The following is a 26,273-nucleotide window of genomic DNA, read 5'->3' on the forward strand; positions in this document are numbered from 1 at the left end:
ACATTTTGGTGTGACGGAGCCTCCTGATCAAATAAGATGGGTGTAAACATGAGCCTGCATGCGTGCGTCTGTGTGTGTTTACCAGAAAGATGAAGTCGGGCCTCTTGTTGTTGAGGGAGATGGGCGATCGGCTGAGGGAGGTGGACGTGTCGTCGGAGCTCTGTGAGGACGGATGCCGGAAAGTCTGACCGGTCAGCTTGGTGTCGTACAACTGCTCCTCAAACTCTGAAAACACAGAAGAGCAAAAATAACAAAAAGATATAAATGCATGCATAAACTTGCTTTCTGCTGCATGCATGCATGCATGCAACTAAACTAAATCTTATTTGCATGGTTGAAAGTGGAGATCAGGAAAGGCTGCTGCTTTGCATCAACCTGCAATCTCCCTCCTGTGACTCCTGGTTCAACTTGTGCCTTAAATGACTCCTTCAGTTTGTATTTAATCCTCCCAAGGGCTCCATCCCTTCCTCTTCTTTCATTTATTCCTTCTCCAAAACTCTCTTTCTTTGTGTTACACGCACTCTCTCGCAGTCTACCTCCAAATATCAGACTGATTCTCCCTCTCCGGCAGCTCCCTCAGGCCATTGTAAACAGATTCCTAACCCCCACCTCCCCCCTTTTTCTCTTGGTGCACACACACACACACACACACAGACACGCTCCCCCTTTCAGCTATTCCTTTACCCCAAAACACACTCCCCATGTTTCACTCAGCTCTCTAACACACACACAGACACACACCCCCACAGACACTGAGCAGCTTTAGAGAGACAGCAGTGTCAGTGAGGTGAAAAAAGCTTGGAGTTGAACTTCCCGGAACAATATGGATTCCTTCCTGGTGATGTATGGTTGCCTAGCAATATAAGGAAGCAGATGACAACAAGCTAGAAAGAATAAATGGTGAAATATTTGTCTCAAGAATGAATGTTGTGTATAAGATAAATAAACTAAGGTTTAAATTGGGAGAAACAAAGTTGTTTTCAGGATTTCAGGCTCTTTATGAAAGATGTTAGCCTCAGTTACGAAGATCAAAAGACCGGTCATTCATCTCTGATCGCGAGGGCAAAGTGTGTATCCCCGGTTGATGACTTCTCCAAAACGTCACCTTTAAAGCAATAGCTGTGCATTACCAGCATATTTCAAAAGTCTGAAGTTTTGCACTGTGGTGAATGATCACTTCTTCCAGTTTACATTGTGCATTTCACAACTATTTTGCAATCTTTTACAGGCAAGTGATCAAAACAATTGCTAGAAGGTTTTGGGTGCAGCACTCTATACCTGTTTGTTCTACCAGTTTCACCTAGCAGTTGCCATCAACCGCAAGCAACCACTTCACAACTGGTCATGGAATACACACTTTTCCCCAGAGGCCTATGGTGGCCAGCTCGCCGACCAGTCTCTACACCTGTGCGACCACATTTAGACATATGGCGAGCTAGCTGGGTGAGCAAGATGAATTGATAGACCGATCCAGATCTGTACGTTATATGGACAAACTCAGATCAGTCATAAGTGGCATTATTGTAAAGTCGACGTGTTTAGAAACCACAGCAACTGCTGGGGCGCATAGTGTGTAAAAGTCACCAACACTCTCCTCACTCTGTAACTGCAGAGCTCCTCTGCCATCTGCACAAAATCTGCACCAGGAGCTTGATGGCATTGATTTCCATGGCCAAGTAGCTCCAGTAGGTGCAACATGTAGGAAGATCAGTCTACTCATTTGTGCTGAGTAATAACAAAAACTAAGCACAAACTTCTTGTATATTTTGTACGATTCAATACAAATTAGTCAGTAAAATGTACAGTTGTAATCAAAGAACAATAAAAGCTATGAAGGCCTGAACTATTGTTTGTTTCAGCCTATAAATGTTAATTTCTACTGTAAAGTTGGACATTTTTTCTTCTAAGAAGCACAAATTATGTCTTGGCTCAACCCCTAAAGTCTAAACTTTCATCCGTCAGCTCAGTGTCTTGAATTTGAAGGCTCACAACTTTTAGTTTCTGTTCCACTCTCATCAGCACTTCCAATTGCAAAAGGCAGCTGTTTCCCAGCACCAAACAGCAGACAAATTAGCATCTAATTAGCAAAGTATTTAACAAGACTAATACCACTGTATAAGAAAATAGAAGGAATTGAGGCTTTTTAAATTATCATTGTTTGTGTGGAATATCCTGAGTGTCCTCAGGCTGCTTATCTACCTCCATCTAAATAGTCTTCCATATGGTAAAGTAGTAGACCTTGCAGGGTGATGGGATCTGTTTTTATGACTTTCTAATGGCTGCTGCACAACTTTCATGCCTGGTAAACTCATTTAAACACGCGAGCGGTTCACCGTAAAGTTTATACAGCAGCACAACCACAAAACACAAGAAAGATAATGATGTGTTTTTGTGCGAGGGTAGGCAGTCCACCCACAGATTTAGTGCAGTTTTTTAATGGCATTTGGGATCATTGATGTTGACATCTTCCTTCTGCTGGAATAAAAAGTGCCAGCAGCAGAAAACTGTGTATGATCTCACTTATTCTAAGTGCAATTATGGCTCTAAACATCAGAGGAAACGGGACACACACACACACACACACACACACACAGCAAACATTTATAACCTTCAGCGTGGATTAAGATGATGCAGTAATGTATGTCAGCTGTCATTTTAAGCTCAGATAAAGGAGTACTTTGAAAGTTACTCTGATGAGTTTGAAGGGCTTTATAAACTCAAAGATAGTAGATATTATTTCAACTGAAGTGAAACCATCACAATGAAAAACTGCAGAAACAAGGCTTCTACGAGATCAGACTCATGAGTGTGACACTGAACACATTTTCCAACATATGCTGTCAATTATTCTCTTTTATCGTACGCGGGAAATCTTTCAAAAGGGAAGCAATTGGGAAAAATGAGAGACTGGAGAACTAAGAAGAGAGAAAAGAGAACAGGAAAATGCTCAGGAATGATAAAAGCTGCTTAGGTGGCTGAGAAGCTGGAGAGTTTAAGATGTATGAGGTTGCAAATTCTTTTCTGTTTAAGTAAAGTTGAAAAAAAACACGGGATCCGATTAAACAACCTGCCTTCTCTCAGCCCGAGGCTAGCATTCCTGCCCAGACTGACCAACTTAATCTGGTTGGTATTAATGCTCCTATGTGGTCTGTCTCATTAATCCCAATAAGCATCATGCGCTAACTCAAAAGCAATTTGAGAAACATTACTACTACATGACTCCTATTAATTTCTGTGCTGCTGTTGCAAAAATGTCCCATTTTTTTTAAACAGGTGCACTTAAATGTCCCTGTCTCTGCTACATACATGTTTTTTTTTTAATCCAGCTCTCTCATTTTTAGCATTATAGCGTCTATTGAGACAATAATAAACATAGGAAACAACAATAAACACAGAAACTGACTATCACTATCAGCACTTGTGATCCCACTGGTGATGTCACTGCACATATCCCAGATTGCCACCATTACATTACTACTGTTATGTATGTAATATAACGTTGTATTGGTTTTATTGCCTGTGGCATCCTGCAGTTAGAGACTAGTTAAAGAGGGACCTCTGAAAAATGTCACACACAGTTTGTTACCTTTGCCAAAGATCTTGTAGCTGCTGTGATGAACCGATAGAGAGGAACAGACAAAACCTGACTTTTGCTCATTGCATCATTCACAGAACCTGCGGCTCATGGCGCTGTAATAAAAAAATAATGAGCCAAGTCATTTTCACACAGTTTTTCATTTTTTTATCGACTCCTGGTGATCCTAGAAATAGGACAGGATTCCTCTACAGAGATTTACAGATGTGGGTAAAAGGGGAGACGATGTGCTGCAGATGATGCTCAACAGGAAAGCAGACAAAGTCATCAAAGCAGACCTTTTTCTTAAGAATCTGCTGTAGTGGAATATTTATTCATTCTTTCTCTAAACTGAAAGCATTTTGAAATTATTTGATATTATTATATTGAAATATGAGGGAGACTCCTGCTGGCAGATGCATGCATCCCAGCAATGGTGAAACTCGTCACATAGAGAGGATTTATCAGAACCTCTTGACAGCAAATATAGGGAATTGTAACATTCATAATATACATATCAGAACTTTTTGTTTGACATAAATGCTAATGATGTCTTGATAAATTGGCCTGTTCGCTGGATTTGCTAATTCCTCTGAAAGCTATTAGACGCTTCACTTTGTAAGTGCTTGCTTTTGCAGTTTGTTTTCATATAGAGGCCTATTACAAACCCCGGCGCTCATGATAGAAAACTGTCGATTTTGCAGTGTTAAAAATAATTGATTCAAAATCGCCCGGCTGCTGCATGCAAAAACAGCAGGATCAGCTGGTTAGTAAACAGCGAGCAGAAGCCAAAACTTATCCAGCTGCAGTGGCCCAACGAAGTGAGGTGTCAGCAAGAGTCCGAAGATACAGAGTGATAAAGCAGAGTAAAAGGGAGAGAAGGAAGAGCTGCAGGGAAGGAGAAGCAGATAACAGAGGAAGAAAAGGATACGAGATAAGATAGGCAAGGAAGCAGGGAAGGAAAATGAGGGGAAAAGAAGCAGAGGTAACTTTTTAAGAGATAGAACAAAAAAGGGGGGAAGTGAAGGTGAAAAGAACTGAGAAGAGAAAGTATAGATATGAGAGAATAAAATGAGAAAGCATTGAGAAGGAGGACAATGCAGGAAGCAGTAAATAGTTCAGGAAGAACTATATGTCAAACAACAGAGGAGGAGAAGCAGTGAAAATGCAGAAAAAGATGTAGGGGGTGGCAGAAAAAGAAGGTAAAAGGTGTGTAGTCGAGACAGTGGAAGGAGACGTGATCGAGAAATGGCACAATGCTGAAAATCAGAGACCGAAAAAGACGAAGTAGGTGGAGAAAAAGAACAGAGTGGAAGAAGAGGAGGAAGGGAATTCACACCAATGAGGCCCAATCTGTCAAAACTAACAGCCTTAACAGGGAGGGAGAAAGATGCTGGCAGAGTTGAGCCAGTACCGAAGGGTGGGAGATTGAAAGATAAAAATAGGATCCGGCATCCTTCTGATTTATCTAACATCCAAATCCATTTAGGTTTAACTTGTTCCTGCAGAACAAATAGACGATATGGCTTCCTGACCTTTTAACTTAGTGTAATTTATATACTGACTGGGCACTTTGTTATGTGCATCTGTTCAACTGTTCATTAATGCAAACATAATCAGCCAATCACATGTCAGAAACTTGATGCAGTTGGACATGTAGACAAACTGAGCATCAGAATGGAGAACTGTGGCATGGAGACAGGCAGGTCTGAGTATTTCAAAAACTGATGTTCTACTGGGATTTTTCTCCACAACCATCTCTAGTTTCAGAGAATTTAAAGAGAGTTTAGGGAGAATGGAAATAACAACTCATTACAATCAAGGTATGCAGAAGAGCATCTCTGAATCTGACGCAGACGGGCTACAGCAGCAGAAGACCACACATAGTGCCTTTCTTGTCAGCTAAGAACAGGCGACTGAAGCTACAATTCACACAAGCGCCACAAAAACTGGACAAGAGATGGCCCAGTCTAATGAGTTTCAATTTCTGCTGCAACTTTCAGATGGCAGGGTCAGAATTTGTGACAAGCAACTTGAAAACATGGATCCATCCTGCCTTGTTTCAGGTTTTCAGGATGTTGGTGGTTCAATGGTGTGGAGGATAACTACTCACACTTGGGCCCCTTAGTATCAATAGTGCATTATTTAAAACTCACAGCCTACCTAAGTATTGCTGCTGACCATGCCTTTCGTTTATGACTACAGCGTACCCATCTTCCAATTGTAGATGTATGTTTTAGTTTTACTTTGGTCTTTGCTTTATTTTCCAAACTTAGAGGTGTGTTTCCAACCAATCTGCCCAACTGGCACCAGTTTCTGGCCATTGTGGAGAGCTTATGACAATATCCTCAAAATCTCTGCAAGCTAACTTGGTAAATCACAGATTAAATAAGTGAAATCCTAGTATTTTATCTCAGTGTTATTTATTAGCACTAATTAGCAGGTATCAATCGGTAGGATGCATTTATATATTTCGTAGCTTCCTAACTAAGCTCGCTGACATTAACATTACCATTTAACAGTTTACTCCTCTTCACCAAACCGTCTGGTTCCAAAAAACCCAAGATACATCAAAGAAATATGATCACAAAGATAAAATAAAAATAAACTAAACTACATTTCTTTGACTATCACCAAGAGTTTACATGCAGAATAAGATTGATTACCTTGCAAACTTCCTTAAACCTACACCATCACTTTCATTTGTGTAACGCTTGAATGGAAAACCTTTGCTTCTAACAATATTCTCCCAAGCAGCATTGCAACTTTTACTCACTTTAAGGCTGACACTTTCTCCAGCACTTTCCACTGTACATTTTAAATGACCTCACTAGTAGCAACATAGAAATCAAGTAAACATTAAGAGTTTGAAAACTGACCGAGAGAGGTCAAATCCAAAAGGCAGAAGCACTAAAACAGAAGAGGAGGGAAGTTAAACAGCTGCTGTATATCCATGCTTCAGATAGCAGCCGGGCTCCGCTGCAACGACTGCAGCTCGGATACATGACTGCAGGGAACTGTGGTGGGAAAACGAGGGAGGGGGAGGAGGGATGCTATTGGCGTTTGGGGTGCAAAGGTATGCCGGTCACTCCCACTCTTGCATACACACACAGAGAGTGGTTAAGAGCATCTTACCCCACCCCCTTCCTCTGTCCAGACAAGCAGGCCATGCACTCATGCATCACTAACTTGTACATTGTGTGTGTTTGCATGTGTGTGTGTGTGTGTGTGTGTGTGAGAGAAAGAGTATCTTTCAGGCAGGTGCCTATAAGTATCTTCTACGAGCGTACAAATGAATCCTCCTCTTGTATGTGTTAACCTGGGGATTATTCGCACAAATCACCATTTAAGCTTTATTGATCATATTAAAACGCCTACATGCACAAATCTGCATCTTTGTGTGTTTGCGTACAGTGCACCCATTCACAGATAAACCCAACCATCCTCGACAATATGCACCCTGGTCGTGTCAAATTTGGGTCACCCTTTCTTCTCCCCTCTAGGAAGATGAAGGGGTGGTGGGGCGGGGGACAGAAATGAACAATACGCCTCTTTGAGCATAGCCCGAGTACATGTTTGTCTGTGTACACAGACAAATATGTGTACGTGTGTGTGTGTGTGTGTGTGTGTGTGTGTGTGTGTGTGTGTGGTTGCATGTACACATATTCATGTCATGTCTCTGTCCTTGTGATTTAGCATGGAGAATTGATCAGTCCATTACAGAGAAAGGTCTGCTGCCCCGACAATGAAAGAGGACGGTGGTGACCTAGAAGGACACACTTGGCGGTTAGCGGCCTGGTTTACTTTGATCACGAGAAACCGCAACTAGGGTCCTGATCCAATTATCAGGCCCCTCTTTATCCAGGGAAACATTTTGGCTTCATTTCCTGTCATGTATGTTTATATAAGTGAAATAAATGGACGACTAGCTGATGCTTTTTTTTTAAATAGGAAAAGAGTGCCCACCAGGAAGGCAAGTCCTAACTGGTAAAACGCTCCCATCTTGAAATTGTTGGTTAGGTCGGTCTTTTCATTACCTTCAGTTTAAGACAACATTACAAGGGTATTAAACAAACCATCTACCCGGTCTGAGAAGTTTAATAGGTGGCTGAGGCTGTGCAATCCACTCTCGGATCTACTCTTTTCCACTGAGCTCTCCAAGCTCGGGCAACTGCAGATATCTCTCAGGAACCACTAAACACTATGTCTTGATGTTGCCTCCTAATTATGTTAGATAAGAGGGTGACACAAAGCTATTTTATCCATCCTTTTATCCACTCTTGATTTATTTTTCCATTCTTATCTGTTATAAACGTGCCAATGAGAAAACCTGCATGTTACCATGTAGTGCAACAAGGCCGATTCACATTCCTATTATCTTTCAATGTGTTTGGCTTTTTTAGGCCTCCTCTTTCTGCGTTCCCTCGTCTCTATCTGTCAAAGTTAATTTTCTAAATTAATTTTCAGAACACTGCGGATTTCTGTTGTAATTTTTAAAAAGACATTTTTATAACAGATGACTGAGCTGTTAAGGCTCCTCTTTCTTCTTCTCGTTTTTTGTAACTGAAATTCAGGAAAGAGAAAAGACTTCAGAACTGATTGAGTCTATATATAAACTGACAGTGCTGTTAAAAACTATGTTAGAAGAATACTACTGCAATAGCACGGTGGACAGTTATAGCCTTTATATGCATTATTCTTGTGCTAATAATATTCTGAGCTTACAGTGAATGTTACTACCGAGCAGACCAATCACAGTTGTGTTGGTCTGGATTGCTGTAACATGTAGTTATTTTTTAAATCAAGCTTTACAGAAAGGCCTTAACTGTTTTGAGTTGCACAACTGTTAATTTAGTCCCAGTCTTTTCTTCCTCTGAAGCAGTGATTTAAAATTTTAAGTTCATTAACATAAGTGTAATTGGCAACAGTTATTAGTGATGTAGACTCTGAAGACACCACTTGCACTGATTAGATGATGTTCTGGAGTTGTCTGGAATAAATTCTCCTCATTATTAGCCTCTATGGAAATTAGGTTTGCCCACTCTGGGTTGGGAGGAGTTGTTGCCCCAAGTGGAGGGGTATCTATGTCATGAGTAAGGGAAGGAAAGAGCAAGAGTAGGTTGGTTGTGACAGAAAGAATGAGACTGTGAATGTAAGGTTCCTGGAAAGGGGCTCAGAGTAGAGCTGAGGCTCTTGAGGCGTTTTGAGCGAGACAAACAGGTAAAACTACAGGGATGCATTGATGTCCCACCAGAACAGTGAAAGGGGGTGATTGGCTAGATAAAAGTGTGGGTGCCTCTGTTTAGACTGCTGTGCACATCAGTATCACAAAATGTATGGATGGAAAGTAAAACAACTTTTTGTTGAATGGTACTTTGAAACAAACACCCTGTTACCCTGCTGCCTTACCAGAATAGTAAATCCTACACTACAATCTGATATAAGCTGCTTGTTTAGAATTGATCTCTGGTCTAAAGGGGTCCTAAATCCAATGAGTCTGTCTGCAAACTTCATGCCAGAAGCTTGAATCAGCAAAGCCCAAGGATAGTGTGTCTGTTTAATGCAACTTGGAGAGAAGCCCTGAAGAATGGCAGGCCAGACTGCATAGAGTACCACCTGAGCTTAAACTGTTCAGCAGCTGTCAAGTCTAGCCAAACTGACAACCTTGAGATTCAGCCGAGTTTTCAGTATAATATAGATTAAAATCAACTTCTCCAAGCGTGCTGAGAATAAGCATCCATATTTACAGCACTCTGGGAAATTAGCTGTTCCATGCCATATTATATTCTTCTCTGGCCAAAGGGCAGCTGTGTGCTAAGTGCTTTCTTCAAGGACACTCTGACCCTCTCACAGCAATTATCAGGATTCGGAGGCCTCTAGAAATGTAAAACTTTTCAGTCACAAGTCTGTTCCTCTTACTTCCTACCTGCTGCCACATAGGCCCGGTGCTTGATCACAAACAGGTTTATTTACGGTTTGGGCAGGTTGGCTTGAATATAAATGCCACCAAATCGCAGCATTTAAGCGCGTCACGCTTCAGCCTGTATTTGGAAAAATTCTCTGAGAAGCCCTGAGGAAAGAAACAAGACGGGTGAGTTTGTCTTGCCTGATTCACAGCGATGTCACTCTAAAGAAACGCTTTATGGAAAGAGGATTGAAAAAGACAAAAAAAAAAATGGACCAAAATGACTCTTTTACTGAAGAGGAAGGCAATACTTTGTGGTTCAGAAGCAAACAGAGCACCCGATTATAAAGGTCATTCAGTAATAAAAGTTCAAACAATCTATAAATCCCCTAAAAACTATTCTTTTCACTGTCAAAGGTACAGCTGCAGGCTGGATTTCACAAGAACTCGTTTGAGCTCTCCATTCAAGAGCCAATTCTGGCCTAAATGCTAAATGCCCGCTTTAATCTCATGGTACATTAACAAAGCATTTGCATAATAGCACAAAAGGCATTTACGTTGACAAGTACAGTATGTAAAATTAACTGGGACTCAGAGTCTCTGTCAATTTGAAAAAAATAAAGCCTAGCAAGTTGGTTTAGTTCATAATCTTCCCTAGGCTATAACAAGTAGCTCAAACTTTATTGGACTTGGTGTCACTTTTTAAAAATAGTCACATCTGAAAATAAGAAAAGCTGGAGTGTTTCTCCTCCATCAGGACTTGATCGATGCTGCACCTGTCCAGTAATGTGTATTGACTGGAGTGAAACCTTATCAGCTCGTGTAGATCACAGCTAGCATTGACCAGGGCCTTCTCTGACACAGTTAAAGGGCATCTGCGACATTTTACAGTCAGGTTAGCATGGACAAAAAAACTTTATCTACTTTTTTGAATCCCAGCCTGCATTCACACTGACAGAAAGAGGCTACGATGACATTTTGAAGTTCAGTTTTGTTGTTTCACGTCACTTAGTATTGTCCCTATTGTTGGGATCTGGAGGCCTCTACAGAGTTCAAGCTTTTCAGGGAAAGGTTGTAACAATGGCACTTTAAGCACAAAGCTGAAGAGATATGGTAAGAAAGAAATGTGTGTTTGCCGATTTGGAGATAAACGTAAAAAAAGGCACTAAAAAATAAAATTAATAAGTGAACAATAAGGATAGTCTTTTTACGGCCTTGAGTTTTAAATAATAGTAGCAAAAAAAGAGCAGAAAGTTATGTTGTAATGCTACCATCACCACAGCTGCTTTTAAAAACCTGAATGGAAGCATATTTTGGGAGAACTTAAACTTATTCTTCTTAGAAAGTCTGCTTCTAGTGTTTGTGTCCACAGTTTGTGGACGGATTTATCCTGTCTTAACAAGACAGAGGTTTATAATGAGAAGGCTTTAGTGTGGAAGAAATTGCTGGGCGAAGGCATGATCATAGCCATCTAGCACTTTTGGGATGAGCTGAAATGCTGATGAACCCAACAACCAGTGAGGCTACATTCACTGAAAACCTTGGTGGTCAATTCAGATTTACTGTTTAGGGGCCAGTTGCACCAACAGGACACACACCCAGTTTTCATCTAACTGACTTGGCATTCTATGTCCACCCTTATAGTTACAGCCTTTGCACCATCCAAGCGTAAGCTGTTGCCTCATGTGACTCGGACTTTGTATACACCCACAGACAGTATCAAAAGAGGAACATAGCTACTGTGATGTCACCTGCTGGTTTTGGACTCTTCCAAGTTAGCATTTTGGGCACCATATGTTAGTGTTTTTGGAGCTAATGTATCAGCTAACGAGCTGCACCAATAAACTGAACAGGTGCAGGGTACAAACACAGATGTTAGCTTATTAGACTTTCCATAGGGAAGTACAAACGTCTTGGACAGTCTGTACCATACATCAAGTCAATGGATTAAAAGTGTTCTAAAAGACCCGATTGGGAAACACACAGATAGTAGAGGTTCAGTTTAATGACTCTAATTAGCAAAGCTGAAGCTTAGCAAACTGTTACCAGTTGTGTCAATCAATGAAGCCATGCCCTTAATTTTCTAAACATGATAATCTGTGGCTACTGACTCCCTTCTGGAGCTAGCCCTCACGTGGCCACTAGAACAACTGCAGTTGCCACTTTCACACTAGCAATATTTTTTAAGCTGCCCCTTTGCCCGACCACACAATCCATCAGTTGGTCAACACTGTTATCTTTATGTCAACCAGCAGGAGAAGCAGCATGGCACAACCCTGTATAGTGATTTTTATTTATGTACTTTGTGGGTAAAAGGATACTGCCAGAATTTTAAAGAAATGTATTTATTTATTTTTGGCACAGGAAACATTTTCTTTGTCTCACTCAGGTCCTCAACCTTTTTTTTTAAACATAGATTTCTGATTTAAGGATGCCCAAGTGAGAACCAATATATATCTTTGTTTTAGCTGGCTGCTTGTTCTCCTCTTTTTCTTTTATCAAGTTAGACTGCCGAGCAGTCGGAGTTTGTGTGCCGACAGCGAACCAATCTAGTAACACTGTGCCCACCAGTGATAAGATATTCAAGCTATCAGTGTTTCCACAATCATGCAATAGTGTGAAAAATAGAAGTCTTGAATGATTACTGATTTATGAGTCACTGTTAAGTTCAAAACATAACTCTGGTGGCTAAAGTGTTAATTTTCTATTCATTTTCTAATTTCAGGGTTTGGCATATTGCCTGTGCTGCTTAGTCACAACACGGGCAGTTTATCAAGTTTACATCCACTCATCATGAATGTCATGGTAATTTTGGGGCTTTTAATGCTTCCGGACTGAAAATGAATTCAAACCACTGCATCCAACTCTTGTGTTTTTACGCAAGAGTTGTCCAGAGTTGTTATCTACACAGGATCAAAAGTATACATATAGACTCAAATACATAGACCCCCACTAATATTTGGTTAACTATCCCTTTAGAAAGTTGCATGTCAACAAGATGCTTTTGGTAGCCATCAGCAAGCCTCTGGGATATATCTTGCTGGATATCTTCTCACTCTGCTTGACAGAGTTGCCAGACTTCATTTAAATTAGTTGTTTACCTGGTACACACCTAGCTTTTAAGCATAGTCCACAATTTTTAAATTAAGGTCAGGGCTTTAGGAAGCTTAATGTTTGCCTGCTTTATCCATTCCAAATACATTTTTAATGCGTTTGGGACCATTGTGCTGTTTAGGCAACCAGCTTTATCCAAAAGAGCGTCCACTGAAGGACACAGGAAATCACTCCTGCCCGTGGCCATCTCCCTGTACACCTCCTCCATCTAACACACTGTAAACACTGCAATAGTTACACCCTTTTTGCACACACTCTACAGTAAAATAGCAAATGACAGAGTTCACGGGTTAGAGTCAAATTTCGATCATATATATTCCACCTCTGTAATATTCTTTCTCCATATTCTTGATATTTATAATTGAGCAATTTGCATATTAGTGCTATTTCTTAAATTTGTAAATTCTGTAATTCAGGTGATGTTCAGGGCAAGAAATCAAATCTCTGAATAGATAAAAGCCAACTTTTAAGTTACGTGCCTGTTCTGGTGCAATGTCTGCTACTTCGTATGTAAGTGGGTGTGGATATAAAGCCTGGAGTGATCACAACATGAATGGCTTCACTGAAACAAACTTTTCAAACATTTCAGGATTTCAAAGGCTACTTCTCGCTACATCTGCCACTGCCTCCCCACAAGACTTGCATCATAAGACACAGATCAGCTGACTAACTTTGGATTTTGACTGTTAGAATTAAGGTAAAACAAGGAAGGTCTTTACATCTTTCAGATCACATATGAAAATGGCCCAAATCAAAAGGGAAAAGATCAGATTTCACATGACTGCAACATGTTAAAATAGAAAAAGACTGTAAAAGAAAAAAAGAAAACCTCAACAATAGTTTTAAAGTGACAGATTGAGAGCAAATCCCTGCAGCCAATCTTGCATTTGGTCCAAAGCCTAAAACCGGAAGACTAGAAACTGCATCTGATGAGTTCCAAATGTATCCTGCAGCATGACAAAGAGCCTGAAATTCAGCCATCTTTAGCAACAAAAACAAGGTGCCCTGCAACAGATGGCTATGCCCCCACAGTCTCCTGATCTCAACATCAAGGAGTCAGTCAGGGATTACATGAAGAGACAGAAACACCTGAGACAGCCTAAATCCTGTAGACAAAATTCTCCCGCTATGTATACAGTATATACAAGTAAATGCTTTCTAAACACAGCCCTGAGTCATAGATAATACACATTCACATTCTCTTATCACTGGCCCTCTGGCCATAAGAGTGACCAACAGCATTTAGATGACAGTTTAGAGCTGTTGGCCAACACAGCGTCAAAGTATGTGTCACCATCTCTGACCCCTTCAGCCATTAGCTATCCTCTTTAATACAAAGGGTTATCTACTATGAGGGAATCTATTTGGAGAGATTCCTGCAGGTCATATTATGTCGAGAATACTCCAGCCTGAGTGTTGTGAGAGTCATGCATACAAGAGGATTAATAACAAACTTTCTCGTGTTCCACCCAAGCACCAAATGCCAAATAAGTCACAAAGCTGCCACATTAATGTGCACATTTCTCCTCAGTCTGCTGTTTACTAATATGCTTCTTCAGACTGGATCCATTAAAGTCACATTGTGCAGCTTTGAATTAGTGGATGACTAATGCGTGCCACCTCAACGGAAGAACTACAGCATAAGTGATTTTTAAAAAAACCCCTCTTTTTCTTCATCTTTCCAGAAACTCTCCTCTAGTCTTGCAAAAAACTGCTTCCCCAACGATTCTCAAGCCTTGTGATCAGCAAGTGAGGAGGAAAATAAAACTTAGCTCCTCAAAAATCAGCTGTCCAACACTGAGAAATCAGGAGCTGGATGTGCCTGATGTATCCATTTTAATTTATGAAAGCCGTAGACTATTTGCCTGCAATTTATCAACAAGGCCTTCAATTCACTCTTGATTACCTGTCATTAGTAGGAGAGTCAAAGTGCCCTCACTGTTTAGTTGCTTATGATGTGTGTTCAAAGAACTCAGCAGACAGCTGACGGCTGTCTGCTGAGTTCACCTCAGCTAATATGAGTCACTGAACTCAACCTTTCAGATGCCCTTTGGAGCATTTTTAATAGAATAATAATACGGCTTGGTCCACAGTTATCTAACAGTTTACCAAGAAAATCTTCAATCCAGGTTTGGCGAGTGAAAATTTCATTTGTATGCGTATCTGTGTCCATGCAATGGGTGATGTATACTCCAACTGTTCATCTGAATCAAGCAGCAACCTCTGGCTCCAGAAGTGAGTGAGTTCCCATAGACTCTCATGGTAAAATGCACAACTCTACAGACAAAATAAAAGAGGCTGTTTAAGGACATTTTCAGCTGTATGATGAGTGAGTTTTCCTATAACTTTTCTTATGCTGTTAACACCTAAATTTAGGGATGTGGCTGCTTTGGTTAACAGGTGTCCTGTTGTTCGGAGCTGAAGTTGATCTCTATCTGCTCTATGTCACATGCTAACTTATGTCGGTGACCTTTAGTTTAGTAAATCTGACCCTAAGTCTATGTTCAAATACGGTAGACTATTAGGCAGATCCATCCTGGTTAAAAAAAGCCTTGCAACACAGCAACAGTGAAAATGCTAAGCTTGAGGCTTAAATTAGTGGATTACATCATAGTACCCACATCAATCTTGCCTTTTATGGATGCAGCTAGCTAACCAAGGTTGCTAGCATTAGCTGATAACTTTGCACACCATTTTCTTATTAAAATAGATCAACTTCTGGCGCCAAAACATAAATAAAGATCAAAGTACAATGTCACGCCTGTCTTTTGTGTGTAGTCTGTGCGACTAATGAGGCCACTTCTGATTAAAAAAAAGAAAGAAAAGAAAAGAAAAGGGAAAATTCATAAAGCTAAATTCCAGACTAAAAAAACCCCAATGAAACGCAATGAATATGTAAGGTGTTTATATCCATCCTTACATATACAATCCACATCTGTCTTTTGTGACAACTACGCTAACACCCGTGCAGCTGTGGATGCAGCTTTGCTAACTGAGGTTACTAGCATTAGCTTCAAACTTAACAAGTATGTAAAATTAATTCAGGGTTCAAAATAAAAACCTACAGTCTGTGGTGCTAATGAGGGCACTTCTGACTCCCCCCCATAACGGAATAACAGAAAAACAAGCTGTTATAAACTTAAAGCTATGCTACATACCAAAAAACACAAAAAAATAGATCCACAGAATAGAACTGAATGCTTGTTAAATTGAAGCAATGTCGTACAACAACATCTGGCGCCCTGTACAAGAGATCAAGCCTCATGCTGCTAAATCAAACTAAAATAAAAACTTCACTATAAACTCTGATAAAGACTGTCAACAACTCCAGTTAAGGTCTCCAAGTGGCCCTCTTAAAGGAGGGAACTTCATCAGTGTAATGTTAGTGGGAGAACAAAACACTCAAAAATAACAGACAGCACTTAACAGCAGAATTATGCAGATTATAACTGCTGCATTAAATCAGACCGAGGGCTGAAGTCATGCACAGTGTTTTACACATCTGCATAATTCAAACTGCTGTAAAATCATTCTGCAAATGTGTGAATTAATACAAAGCGGTTACGCACACTGAAGAAACTGTTAGTGCTGAGCGTTAAGGAGGTGGTAAAGTATGTATGAATGCTTGAGTCCGTCTGGCTGACATAAGTTAAACTTCAAATACAAAGTTCACCATTAATGTGAAGGAATAAATATGAAAATCTGGCTGCTGATTAGAGAAGTGCAGAAAAAATACATACAGAAAACAAACGTGGCTTCTGCACATCTCAAGAAGAAAACAATAAATCTGTCTGCAGAGGAAGAAAACAGGCAGGTGGGAGAGCAAAGGACAAACAGTCAGTTAAGTGCAGATGGAGGGAAAACAGTGTTGTCAAAGTTTTTATATTAACAAACTGTACAGAATATAATACGTCTGCTCTCAGTGGAGTGTAACGCCAGGCTTTAAATATAATATATCACTGCTAAGGAGCAGCACATGAATATTTCAACACAGCAAGCAAAAAAGCAAACTTTGATCTTCTCTTTTAAAAAATTAGAAACAGTAGAATTTTTTTTTCATGATACTGCACCCGCAATATTTCAGTCGACAGAAAAACACAGCACTACTCAATTCACTAAATGTGTAATATTGGAGCTCAGGCTTAAAACATGACATGATTTTTCTCTTGTTCATTTTGATAAGTTTCGCTAATCAAATCAAAACTGCACTTATGACTCATGCTGTGGAGTGTGAGGGAGCCCTACGGGACTTAAAATTGGTGGAGAACAGGCACTTGTAAAACACGAGCCCTGCTCTCAGTTGCAATCTGCAATGAGCTCACGTTTATTCCGCAACTATGGATTTATAAGATCCTGCTTATAATAACAGGCTCATTTTCTTACTGGTGTTTACTGAAGGGTAAACCCACGGTCCAGTTATCAGTTAAACAGTTATCACTTGTTTAAATGCCTAAGTATAACATGTACTATAACACATCATAGACAGGTCTGCTGTTTTCCACCTAATTGAGACTTCTGTGTGAAATCCACATCATAACATAAGACGTAACCTGAAACCCCTTTTTTAATCCTACGCCACAACCTTCCATACAACCTGACCTACACCTCCTAAGAAATGCAACTACACATTGCGTCGACGCAGCCCACAACTTGGAAGGTCACGGCGTAGGGTTAAAGAGGGTTTCTGTATACATCGTATGTTACCATGCAGATTTCAGGCAATTGGGGAAAAAACTGATATCTGAGCAAAGCTTTCCTTTCATGTCTGTAGGTCATTATGTATATATGTATAAATGCTAATGCACTGTAAAAAGTTAGTAATTGAAATAAAAAAGAGGAAATGAGATTCCTACTTTGCTCAAAAGATCTCTAGAATCAGATATACCAAAAACCTGCTGGTACCTTAAATCTTGCCCTTTGCCTGCAGATTCTGCATACTCTTATGCAAATTTATAGAGATTACTGTGCCAGAGAACCTCTTTCAGACTCCCCCCGCTGGCCTACACACACCAGTGTTACAGCCCTGAATATTCTCAGGTTTTTTAGTTAATTTTCTCCTTGAGAGTCACAGCGTGTTTTTAGTCCACTGCCCTTGTGGCTGTCTGACTTCTACCCTGGACTGAAAAGAGCATCTCTAGTCCTCCCTCAGTGTTAAAATGGGAATCTCCAAAAGTTGATTCTGTTCATCTGGACGTAACGTTTTGTGGGAGAAACGTTTCGTCACTCATCCAAGTGACTTCTTCAGTCTCAGCTGACTGCAAGACGTTAAAATAGGAATGTTTGTGCTGCAGATGCTGTTGGACAGTACGGTGGAGTTCACAAGTCTCTTCACGTCTTGGTTTATTTTGGAGTCTTTTCTGGCGCAGTGACATGCAATGTTCTCACACGCCTTATGCATTTATTTACTCAGTGATTTTCAGTCATTTTGCACCAACGCAGCTGTCAATGAAGAAGCGGTTGAATTCGGGAAGTCATGGGCTTCTCTGCTGAGTCAAACTGAATCGTGCCAGTAAAAGGCAATGAGTTCAGACTCAAAGGATGACAAGCCTTGCATTATTCGAGGCTGGATTTAACAGTGGACCTGCTCCATCTTAGATTTTGTACTGAATGCAGGATAAACTGAGAATAGCTTCTCTCGATTTACACACGGAAATCCAAGAAAACCAACCAACTGTTGCAACTCTCAGCTAAACTGACTGAGGTTGAGTGGGCATGTCTGCTGAATGGAGCTTGGTAGCTTGCAAAGCACTTGCTGCTGGATACAAGTGTCATCATGACACACCTAAGAAGCAGTGGAAAGTCAGCTTTTTAACAGTCTTGCGATCCATCCTGTCGCTCTACAACTGAGCAGATGCTCATCGTGCCCTACGCCGTCACAGACAGTTGAAGAAGCCTGTGAAACGTCACAGGCTTCCAGGTTGAGATCCTATATCAAGGATGTTACAGCAATAATGAATGAGTGACTGGTGCCAGAGAAGACCCACACTGTCCCCTCTTTTCTAGTGGGCGAGGTACACAATGGTCACACAAGACAATCAAACTGAACTTTTGGGGTCAAACATGGTTCAGATAGCAAAGTGTGACCTTTAAAGATCACCTATTACATTCATACCAGTTCTATATCTCTATTCTAACTCTAATAGAGTATCTCTGCAGGATTTACAGTTCAAAATAATCTTGATTTTTCTCATGCTGAGCTTCAGTGCAGCACGTAGTTTAACCCACAAAGGATCCTGTTCCTTTAGCTCCTTCCTCCTTGGTGGACTACTAGAGTAAGCTTTGTTTCTCGTTTCTGAACTGAGCAGTTTCTGTCATATTTTAGGCGTACTTCCAGGACAAAATGACTGGGTGTGCATCAAATCTTAGTGAGGATGGTCACTGCCAGTACAGTTTGCCATGGCTACCCTTGGAAAAACCCAGAAACTATTCCAGTGGTCGTCAAAGCACATACAAAGCACATGTCAAAACATGTTATTACAGGTGCTGTTGAGCTTGTCAGATGTCATCTTTATGGAGGAGAGAATTACCCTCTTCTGATTGGCTGCCCCTCAAAAACAGAAGGCATAGAGGTTAGCATATCAGGGATATCCCCTTTCTCTGACATCATACAGACCCAGAAGTAGAAAGAGTATGAAACCCGAGTCTCACAGGGAATACTTATATGTGCACTGACCTCATTGTTTCAAACCTCTGGCCATGTTTAAAATGAGCTTCCACTGTAAGTGACTATAGCAGCTCCCCTTTACTCTCCCCGTTGTTTTGAAACTCTATCCTAACTGAGTATTTGCCCATCGTGTGTGGCTAAACCTAAGTAAACCTTCACCACGAGAGCAGTGGATTAGACTATGTGCATCATTTTGATAACAGCAAAGCTGCGTTTGGCTTTAGAGCCAATGAGAAACAACATATTTTCCCATTTAGTTAAGAGGACATTCTGAACGTGGGAGTCACAATGAGGATGAAACTGAAGACCTATCTAATTATACTGGACTTGCATATTGAATGAAATTTGCTCATTCACTGTGGCAAATCTACACACATGACAAATCCAATCAGGAAAAAAAAGAAGAGGTACAAGTCTGTGAAAACACAGTGTGCTAATCATGCTGTGGTTGTGCGCTGATGACGAGCTGGGGGAGGAGGGGATTGTTGTTGCCCACTTAGCAGCAACAGTGAAATAAATCTCACATAAATCTTGGTGCCGTGGGGAGCTGAAGCTCGGCAGAAGACGCAGCAGACCTGTCTAACACCGGACGACAGCCGGCTTCATAAATATGGAGGGCAGAGCGTGGAGGAGCGAGAAGGAGAATGAATATTTTACTGAGCTAAGGCCAGTGGGAAACAGAGGGCGAGGATGGCCAGAGAGAGGGAGAAGGTACAGCTGGACGCTTTGGTGTTATATAACACACACCCGCACACACAAACTGAAGGACACACACGCACAGAGATAGAGGCATAAACACAAAGCAGCATAAATGAGCACAGACGACAGAAAAAGATGAATGGCCACACACACACACACACAGTCTGTTTCCATCTCTCTCAAACACACACAAACACCGGTGTCTGTTGTCCACCCACGACTGTGTTCATCCATCTTATTTTCATCATACACAAGATGCCAGCCCATCTGAGACAATAACCGGCTTAACAAACACATAAACACACATGCAGTAGGAAAGAGACTCGGAGAAGCAACACAAACCGCCTCCTGTGTCGTCAGCTGTTCTGTTATGCTGCCTTTTCGACGTTTCCTTTTGATCAACAAGTGATGTCAATAAAGTAATCTGTAGGAATTAAAGGATGAGTCTCATGATGTTTTATATTTTCTCAACAAATCCCGTGCAAAGATCGAAACCAGCAGCACACTGATCCGAGTACCTGAGTAGCCAAAACCTCTGCGGCCCTCAAGCTTCTCCTTCTTCTTCTTTTTTTCTTCTCCAAAATCTATTACATGAAGGGCTGGACAACGCAGCCAAAAATAAGAAATTACCTCTGTTTTCTGGCTTTAGGATGACTCAGAATTATATAACTGATTCAAACGTCACTGAACACTTGCAGGAACTAGTTTTTGTTATGGGCTAAACATACAAGATAGCATCCATTAGCATCAGTTATCCACCTTCTGCTTTACATGAAGAAACTTTCTGGTTTGTCTGAGCAGAGTTTGCATTTTCTCCTGCATGACTTCGTCACACATGTTAGGGTAAATGTAAATTGTCTGTAGGCGTACATGTGATCTGCCCAGGGTGGACTTCGTCTTTCCATCCATCCATTTATCCATCTATTTTCTACTGCTTATCTGAGTTCGGGCCATAGGGGCAGCAGTCTTAGCACAGAAGCTCAGATTTCCCTCACCCCGGCCACCTCTTCCAGCTCTAAGTCATTCCCAAACCAAACCAGAGATATAATCTCTCCAGCGAGTCCTGGGTCTGCCCTGGGACCTCCTAGGACATGCACAGAATACCTCACCTAGCAGGTGTCCAGAAGGAATCCAAGTCAGATGCCCTAAGAACCTCAACTGACTCCTTTTGATGTGGAGGAGTAGTGGCTCTACACCGAGTCCCTCTTGAAATGTCCAAGCTCCTTACTGCCCACCCACCACATGAATCGATACCTTATCTCGATGGAGGGGTTTATGTGTATTGGTGATCCCAGGAGTTATGTTGTCAGGGCCAATTAAACTTTGGTAGGATCTTCCAATGCAAATTAGTCCAGAAAGGACCAGAAAAAGTGACTCAAAGACCCCCTGTGTTAAGGGAAAAAAAACAAGCATCCAGTGTAACCTGGCTGAGACAGGGTTACGGGGTCCTACCATGCAGCCAGGACTGGGGTGGAGGCCGTAGCCCATGGGGCCCAGCCTGGCTTAGGCCAAAGAAGTTAATTGGGTCCGTCCTCCAGTGGAGGACTTTGCACAAAAAAGCTGACCCATATGAGGGACCACAGGGGGGTCAGTGGATCAAGCAGTGGTCAAACAAACAAATAGAAATAGTACAGTGAAGAGGTGAGTTGTTTGTAAGACTCACGATGGGCAGTCTTTATGTTATTTTCGCTTGTTTTTGTTCCAAATACATGAAGTAAATTTTTCTAAATTTGCATGATCTGTTGGAAAATCGAGCTACTGATTTATTGATGATTTTGTTCTCTATTTCCAGTTAATAAAATTGTTCTTTCTGGTGATGGTTAAAGCTATTGAGATCTAAGTTTGAAGGTCTCTGGGTATGGTGAATGAGGATAAGTTACCTACAGGTCAAACAGAGGGGATTGTGGGATGCTGAGGCTAAGGACTCTGGACAGGTCTCACACGACTCCGACCAGAACTGTTCAAATAGAGTAAAAAGCCAGAATGCATGAAAATACATGCTTACATGTATACACTATAGATCTTAGTATTGTCCTTTAGTTTCTTTCAATGGTATATAGTGGTGGTACACATCTTTGTCTCACTGTATGACAGCCAGGCTAGGCTCCAGCCCTCTTGACCTTAAGTTAGACAGGCTGTTAAGGAAATAGATGACAGCAGGACAAGCCATTAGCTAGATGGCCACAGATGGCTGGGAATGACATAAGACTAATAGATAAAACCTGAACTCTACAGTAAAGGGATTTGGTGGTTCTCTTAAACTACAGGAGACGTTTTGTTGCTGAAGTCTGGGAGGACTTGTCACTTACAGCGGGGGTGTCGAACATGCTGTCTGTGGAGCCAGAAACTCACTGTAGACTCACAAAAGTGTGAAAATTACAGAGTAAACGTAAGTTTAGCACATTCACTGTGTTTTGTTCCAGTTTGTGTTGCAAATTAAGAATCGCTCACATTGTGAGAGCTGTGGTCCGAACTGCTACCACATGAAAGCACGGCTAGGTTTTTTCGCCTCGCTAAAGTATCATTTCGTTGTAATGGCAGCAGTCGCACTAGCAGACAGCAGGAGAGACAAAAAGTGGAAAAACTGTGGCTTAATTGATAATGAATGACTCATTATGTTTAACGTTTAACGTAAATGTGTACCATAACTTTTTTTATGTATTAAGAACTTTAACCAGATAGTAAAATGAGAACTTGCCAGAATTTCGCGGATGCCTTTAACAAACTGAGTGATTTCTATGTGCTTTCTGACTAGCCTCAAAGTCACAAGGCGGAATATTTGGGTTTAATGTGTATCTTGCATGTTTATTTAGATCCTATAGTTGTCTAATTACACCATGCCAGACTAAATAAAGGATAACTGATCTGAGTGAGCAATGTGACAAAAGGTTTGGAAAGCCAAACCTAAACCAAGGAGCATGATGCTGTGGGCCTTTTAGCAGCTGCATGGTGGAACTATGGGTGGGACAGCTGATTATGGAAACTATATGGAGAAACACGAGGAAGGGAAACTTGGAGGAGACACTAGACCAGGAGCTTCTATTACCTCCTTGCCTCTACAGTCTGTTGGACAATCCTACCTTAAAAGAAGAAGCTCACACTATGACCAAGTCTGACGGTTACCGGGGTAACCAGTTCCTTTTCTTGCGATGCAGCTATTCTAATGTCAGGTTGTAGCAGCTGGGTCAGCTTTAGAGTTGTCTGCAGTGAGGTTTATGTAAAGTAAAGGTAAGACCCCGTCTTGTTTTCTGCCTAGAGTTGCTAGTGGATTGGATCAGTGGAGATGTTGTGCTGAGGAAGAGGGTGTGCTTGCCCTATCATCACTGTCAAAGGGCAAAAGAGTACATCCTGGGCAGTACACATTGGCCATCTCAGTGGGAGTACTTAGACCAGATAATGGTAAATTATCAGATTTAAATATAAGAAATGGACATATATAAATATGTTAATTATATGCAGTGCAGTTATGAGACCTCAACCCACTGGAAAACTGTGGGATCTTCAAAAGCGATTAGGTTTCAGGTTAATGGTCTTCCATTTATTCAGACCTTTAGAATCATTGCCAATGCTGTTCTGGAAGCAAGTGTTGCACCAACGTGTGGTTCAAAAGCAGAAGCAGAGGCGACAGGACTTTTTCAATGGCGTCTCCTAATCTTTGGGCATTTTCATGTAAGCTCCCAGTCTCTGTCATTTTAAAACAGTGTTAAAAAACCTACTTATTCTCTGTAATCTGGGTTTTATTATGCAAACACAGTCTTATTTATAGTACAGTACTACTTTATCTGATTATTCTTAATGTGGATTTAGTGGCTGCTATGCATAGGATATTTTGTATAATACAGAGAACATTGGCCAACTGAGATTATTTCTATAGCATATTTATAACAAACTTTGACTTGAGTTATGCTTACTTGTTTCTTTTAATTTCTCCGTGGTCAGTAACTTTATGTTTAGGGAATGTGCAAAACACAGAATCCATCAGTATACATTTGCCTCGGTTTTTAACAGAATGCACCACTGTGACAGTAAATTTTCTTTCAATATGAAGCTTTTGTTTGAGTTATTCTTGTGTGTTATACAAAGCTTTTGATTTCTAAAACATATATACCAAATGCCTGTACCAGGGCTCCAGTCTATTCCAACAGAGATCAGTAACAGTGGAATTTAGCTTAACTACATATGGCATGGTACCCTGCAATCACTGGAGTGCCAAATGTGTATTAATCCACAATGAAAAATAGTTCTGAACACATTGTATGTACTACTTACTCTTCATAAAGTTAAATCTGCAACAACTGACATAGAGCGTAACGACCAAAGTACTGCAAGAGCTGCTGAGCCATGATAGTCCATTACCACGAAGCTCCCTGTGTACAGTTTTTGTGCTGATGCTAATGCCAGAGAAGGTTTGGAGATCTGGAGTTACTGAGTCAGCAGAACACTGGTGTCTTTTACACACTATGCACCTCAGCGCCCAGCAGCCATGCTCTGTACCTTTATGTGGTCAGAGCTGCTGAAGTTCCTAAAACCTTCCTCTATGTAATAATATCTCTTAGAGAGAGAAGACATTTCACATCCTGTCACATCCTGTTACAACACCATGATTTTATAGATCTGTGACAACGAAAGTGAAATCACCTGAACTCAAAGATTAAGAGGCCTGGCCCAAAATATTTATCTCTATAATGTATAACAGTGGTATATCTTTCTGTCTTCAGTGGTCTTAAGCGCGTGAGCTGAAAGCAGTTGGACTTCTTCTCTCATCCGAAAAGTTTCCTTGGAAAAGTAAAGAGTATTTAAACCCTGATGGAGATTATTCCAAGGATGATTATGAGATGTCTAGTGAAAGGCCCACTAAATGTTAAACAGGATTTCCCATCAGCTTTAGAAGAAGCAGCCTCTCCACTGCAAAGTAAAACATTTTCAAGAACCCAAAAAGAAGTCCTTTGCCTTCGACTCAAGTGCAAATTGACCAAAAATGGGTAGAAAAGCAAGCGTACCGAGAGATGGATTTCAAATGTAGTTACTTTTCTTGCTTTGGTTATAGATTTGTTGCCAAATCTGGAAATTTTTAGACAACTAACTAAGAACAAATGCAACAAAAAAAATCAGTACAATGAAAAGACATGAAATGTGCTGTAAGATCCCACTTGTTCATTCATTCCTTCTCTCAGGTGTTCAAGGTTGTCTCGCTGCCATTCAGCCCCCCCCCTCGTTCATTCAGCTAACAACCCACTTTGATTGTTTTAATGGAAGGGCCGGGCAAAGGGCGAGACAGTATGAGTCACAGAGCGAGAACAAGAGGGAGAGAGAGAAAGAGAGAGTGATGGAGAAGCAACTGGCAGGAGGGGACAGAAGAGAAACAGTACCTGAGAACAAATGGAGAACCTTGTTCCCCTGAGGGCTAATTTGCATACACACACACACGCGCGCACACACAGAGGTTGCACAGTGTATACAACCAGAGCAGTTTCTTCAGTAAACAAGAGATTAATATTAAGATGGCAGCATTCACCTTAAAAAAATAACACCATGGCAGAGTTACAAACATGGACTGCCAACTATAATGTAAACATGCCCGTTTCTGCAGTAGTGATCATTCCTTCAACACACACACACACACACACACACACACACACACACACACACACTGAATGATAAAATACTACTCTTAAGAACAACCCTGCAAGGTGAATCCAACACGTATGAGCAGTGCTACTCTAAGCCAGCGCGCGCACACACACACACACACACACACACACACACACACACACACTCTACAGCACAACATAAGCACCACATATGAGGGGGAATCTAACTCGCACACCCTTCCGCACGGCATATCTGCATGCAAACACACACATGCATGTTTAAAGTGTCCGACACACACCCATATCAGTGCAGTCCAACACCACACATACACACACGCGCGTGTAAACAGTCTCCCACCCACCTCCGCTTCTTCCTCCATGCCTCTCCCACCCACTCAAAACACAACACACACACGCACACATTCCCTCGATCCATCCAATCCCTCCTCTCCTCCTCCTCTCCATGCATCCTTACCTTGCAGTAGGCTCTGGAGGTTGAGCTGCGCCTGCTGGTGCAGCTCCTCGACACACTCCGGCCTGCTCCACGAGCCGAACACGTTCACGCTCTGTTGCCATGGAGACCTGAAGTGGGCCGTGCCGCCGCTGCTGCTGCTGCCTCCGCCGCCACCGCTGCTGCTGCTGTGGTTTCCATCGCCGTGGCTGCTGCTGCTGCCACCGCGCCTGCCGCTCTCTGCCTCTAGTCCGCTGGTGGCTGGAGGAGAAGAG

General features: G+C 41.4%; 1 protein-coding gene across 3 annotated transcripts in view; it reads right to left on the bottom strand.

The window, feature by feature from the left end:
- nhsl2 (NHS-like 2) overlaps positions 1-26,273 on the bottom strand; it is a 247,858-nt gene that overhangs the window by 37,222 nt on the left and 184,363 nt on the right. For all 3 annotated transcript variants that reach the window (XM_082528141.1, XM_082528142.1, XM_082528143.1), the window contains exons 2-3: positions 26,023-26,259; positions 83-225 (exon numbers count right to left, since the gene is read on the bottom strand). In XM_082528141.1, coding sequence (XP_082384267.1) covers positions 83-225; positions 26,023-26,259 — 380 coding nt within the window. The remainder of the gene's footprint in view (positions 1-82; positions 226-26,022; positions 26,260-26,273) is intronic.

Source organism: Aulonocara stuartgranti (genome assembly GCF_965226115.1).
Source record: "Aulonocara stuartgranti genome assembly, chromosome: 3".
NCBI classification, from domain to species: Eukaryota; Metazoa; Chordata; class Actinopteri; order Cichliformes; family Cichlidae; genus Aulonocara; species Aulonocara stuartgranti.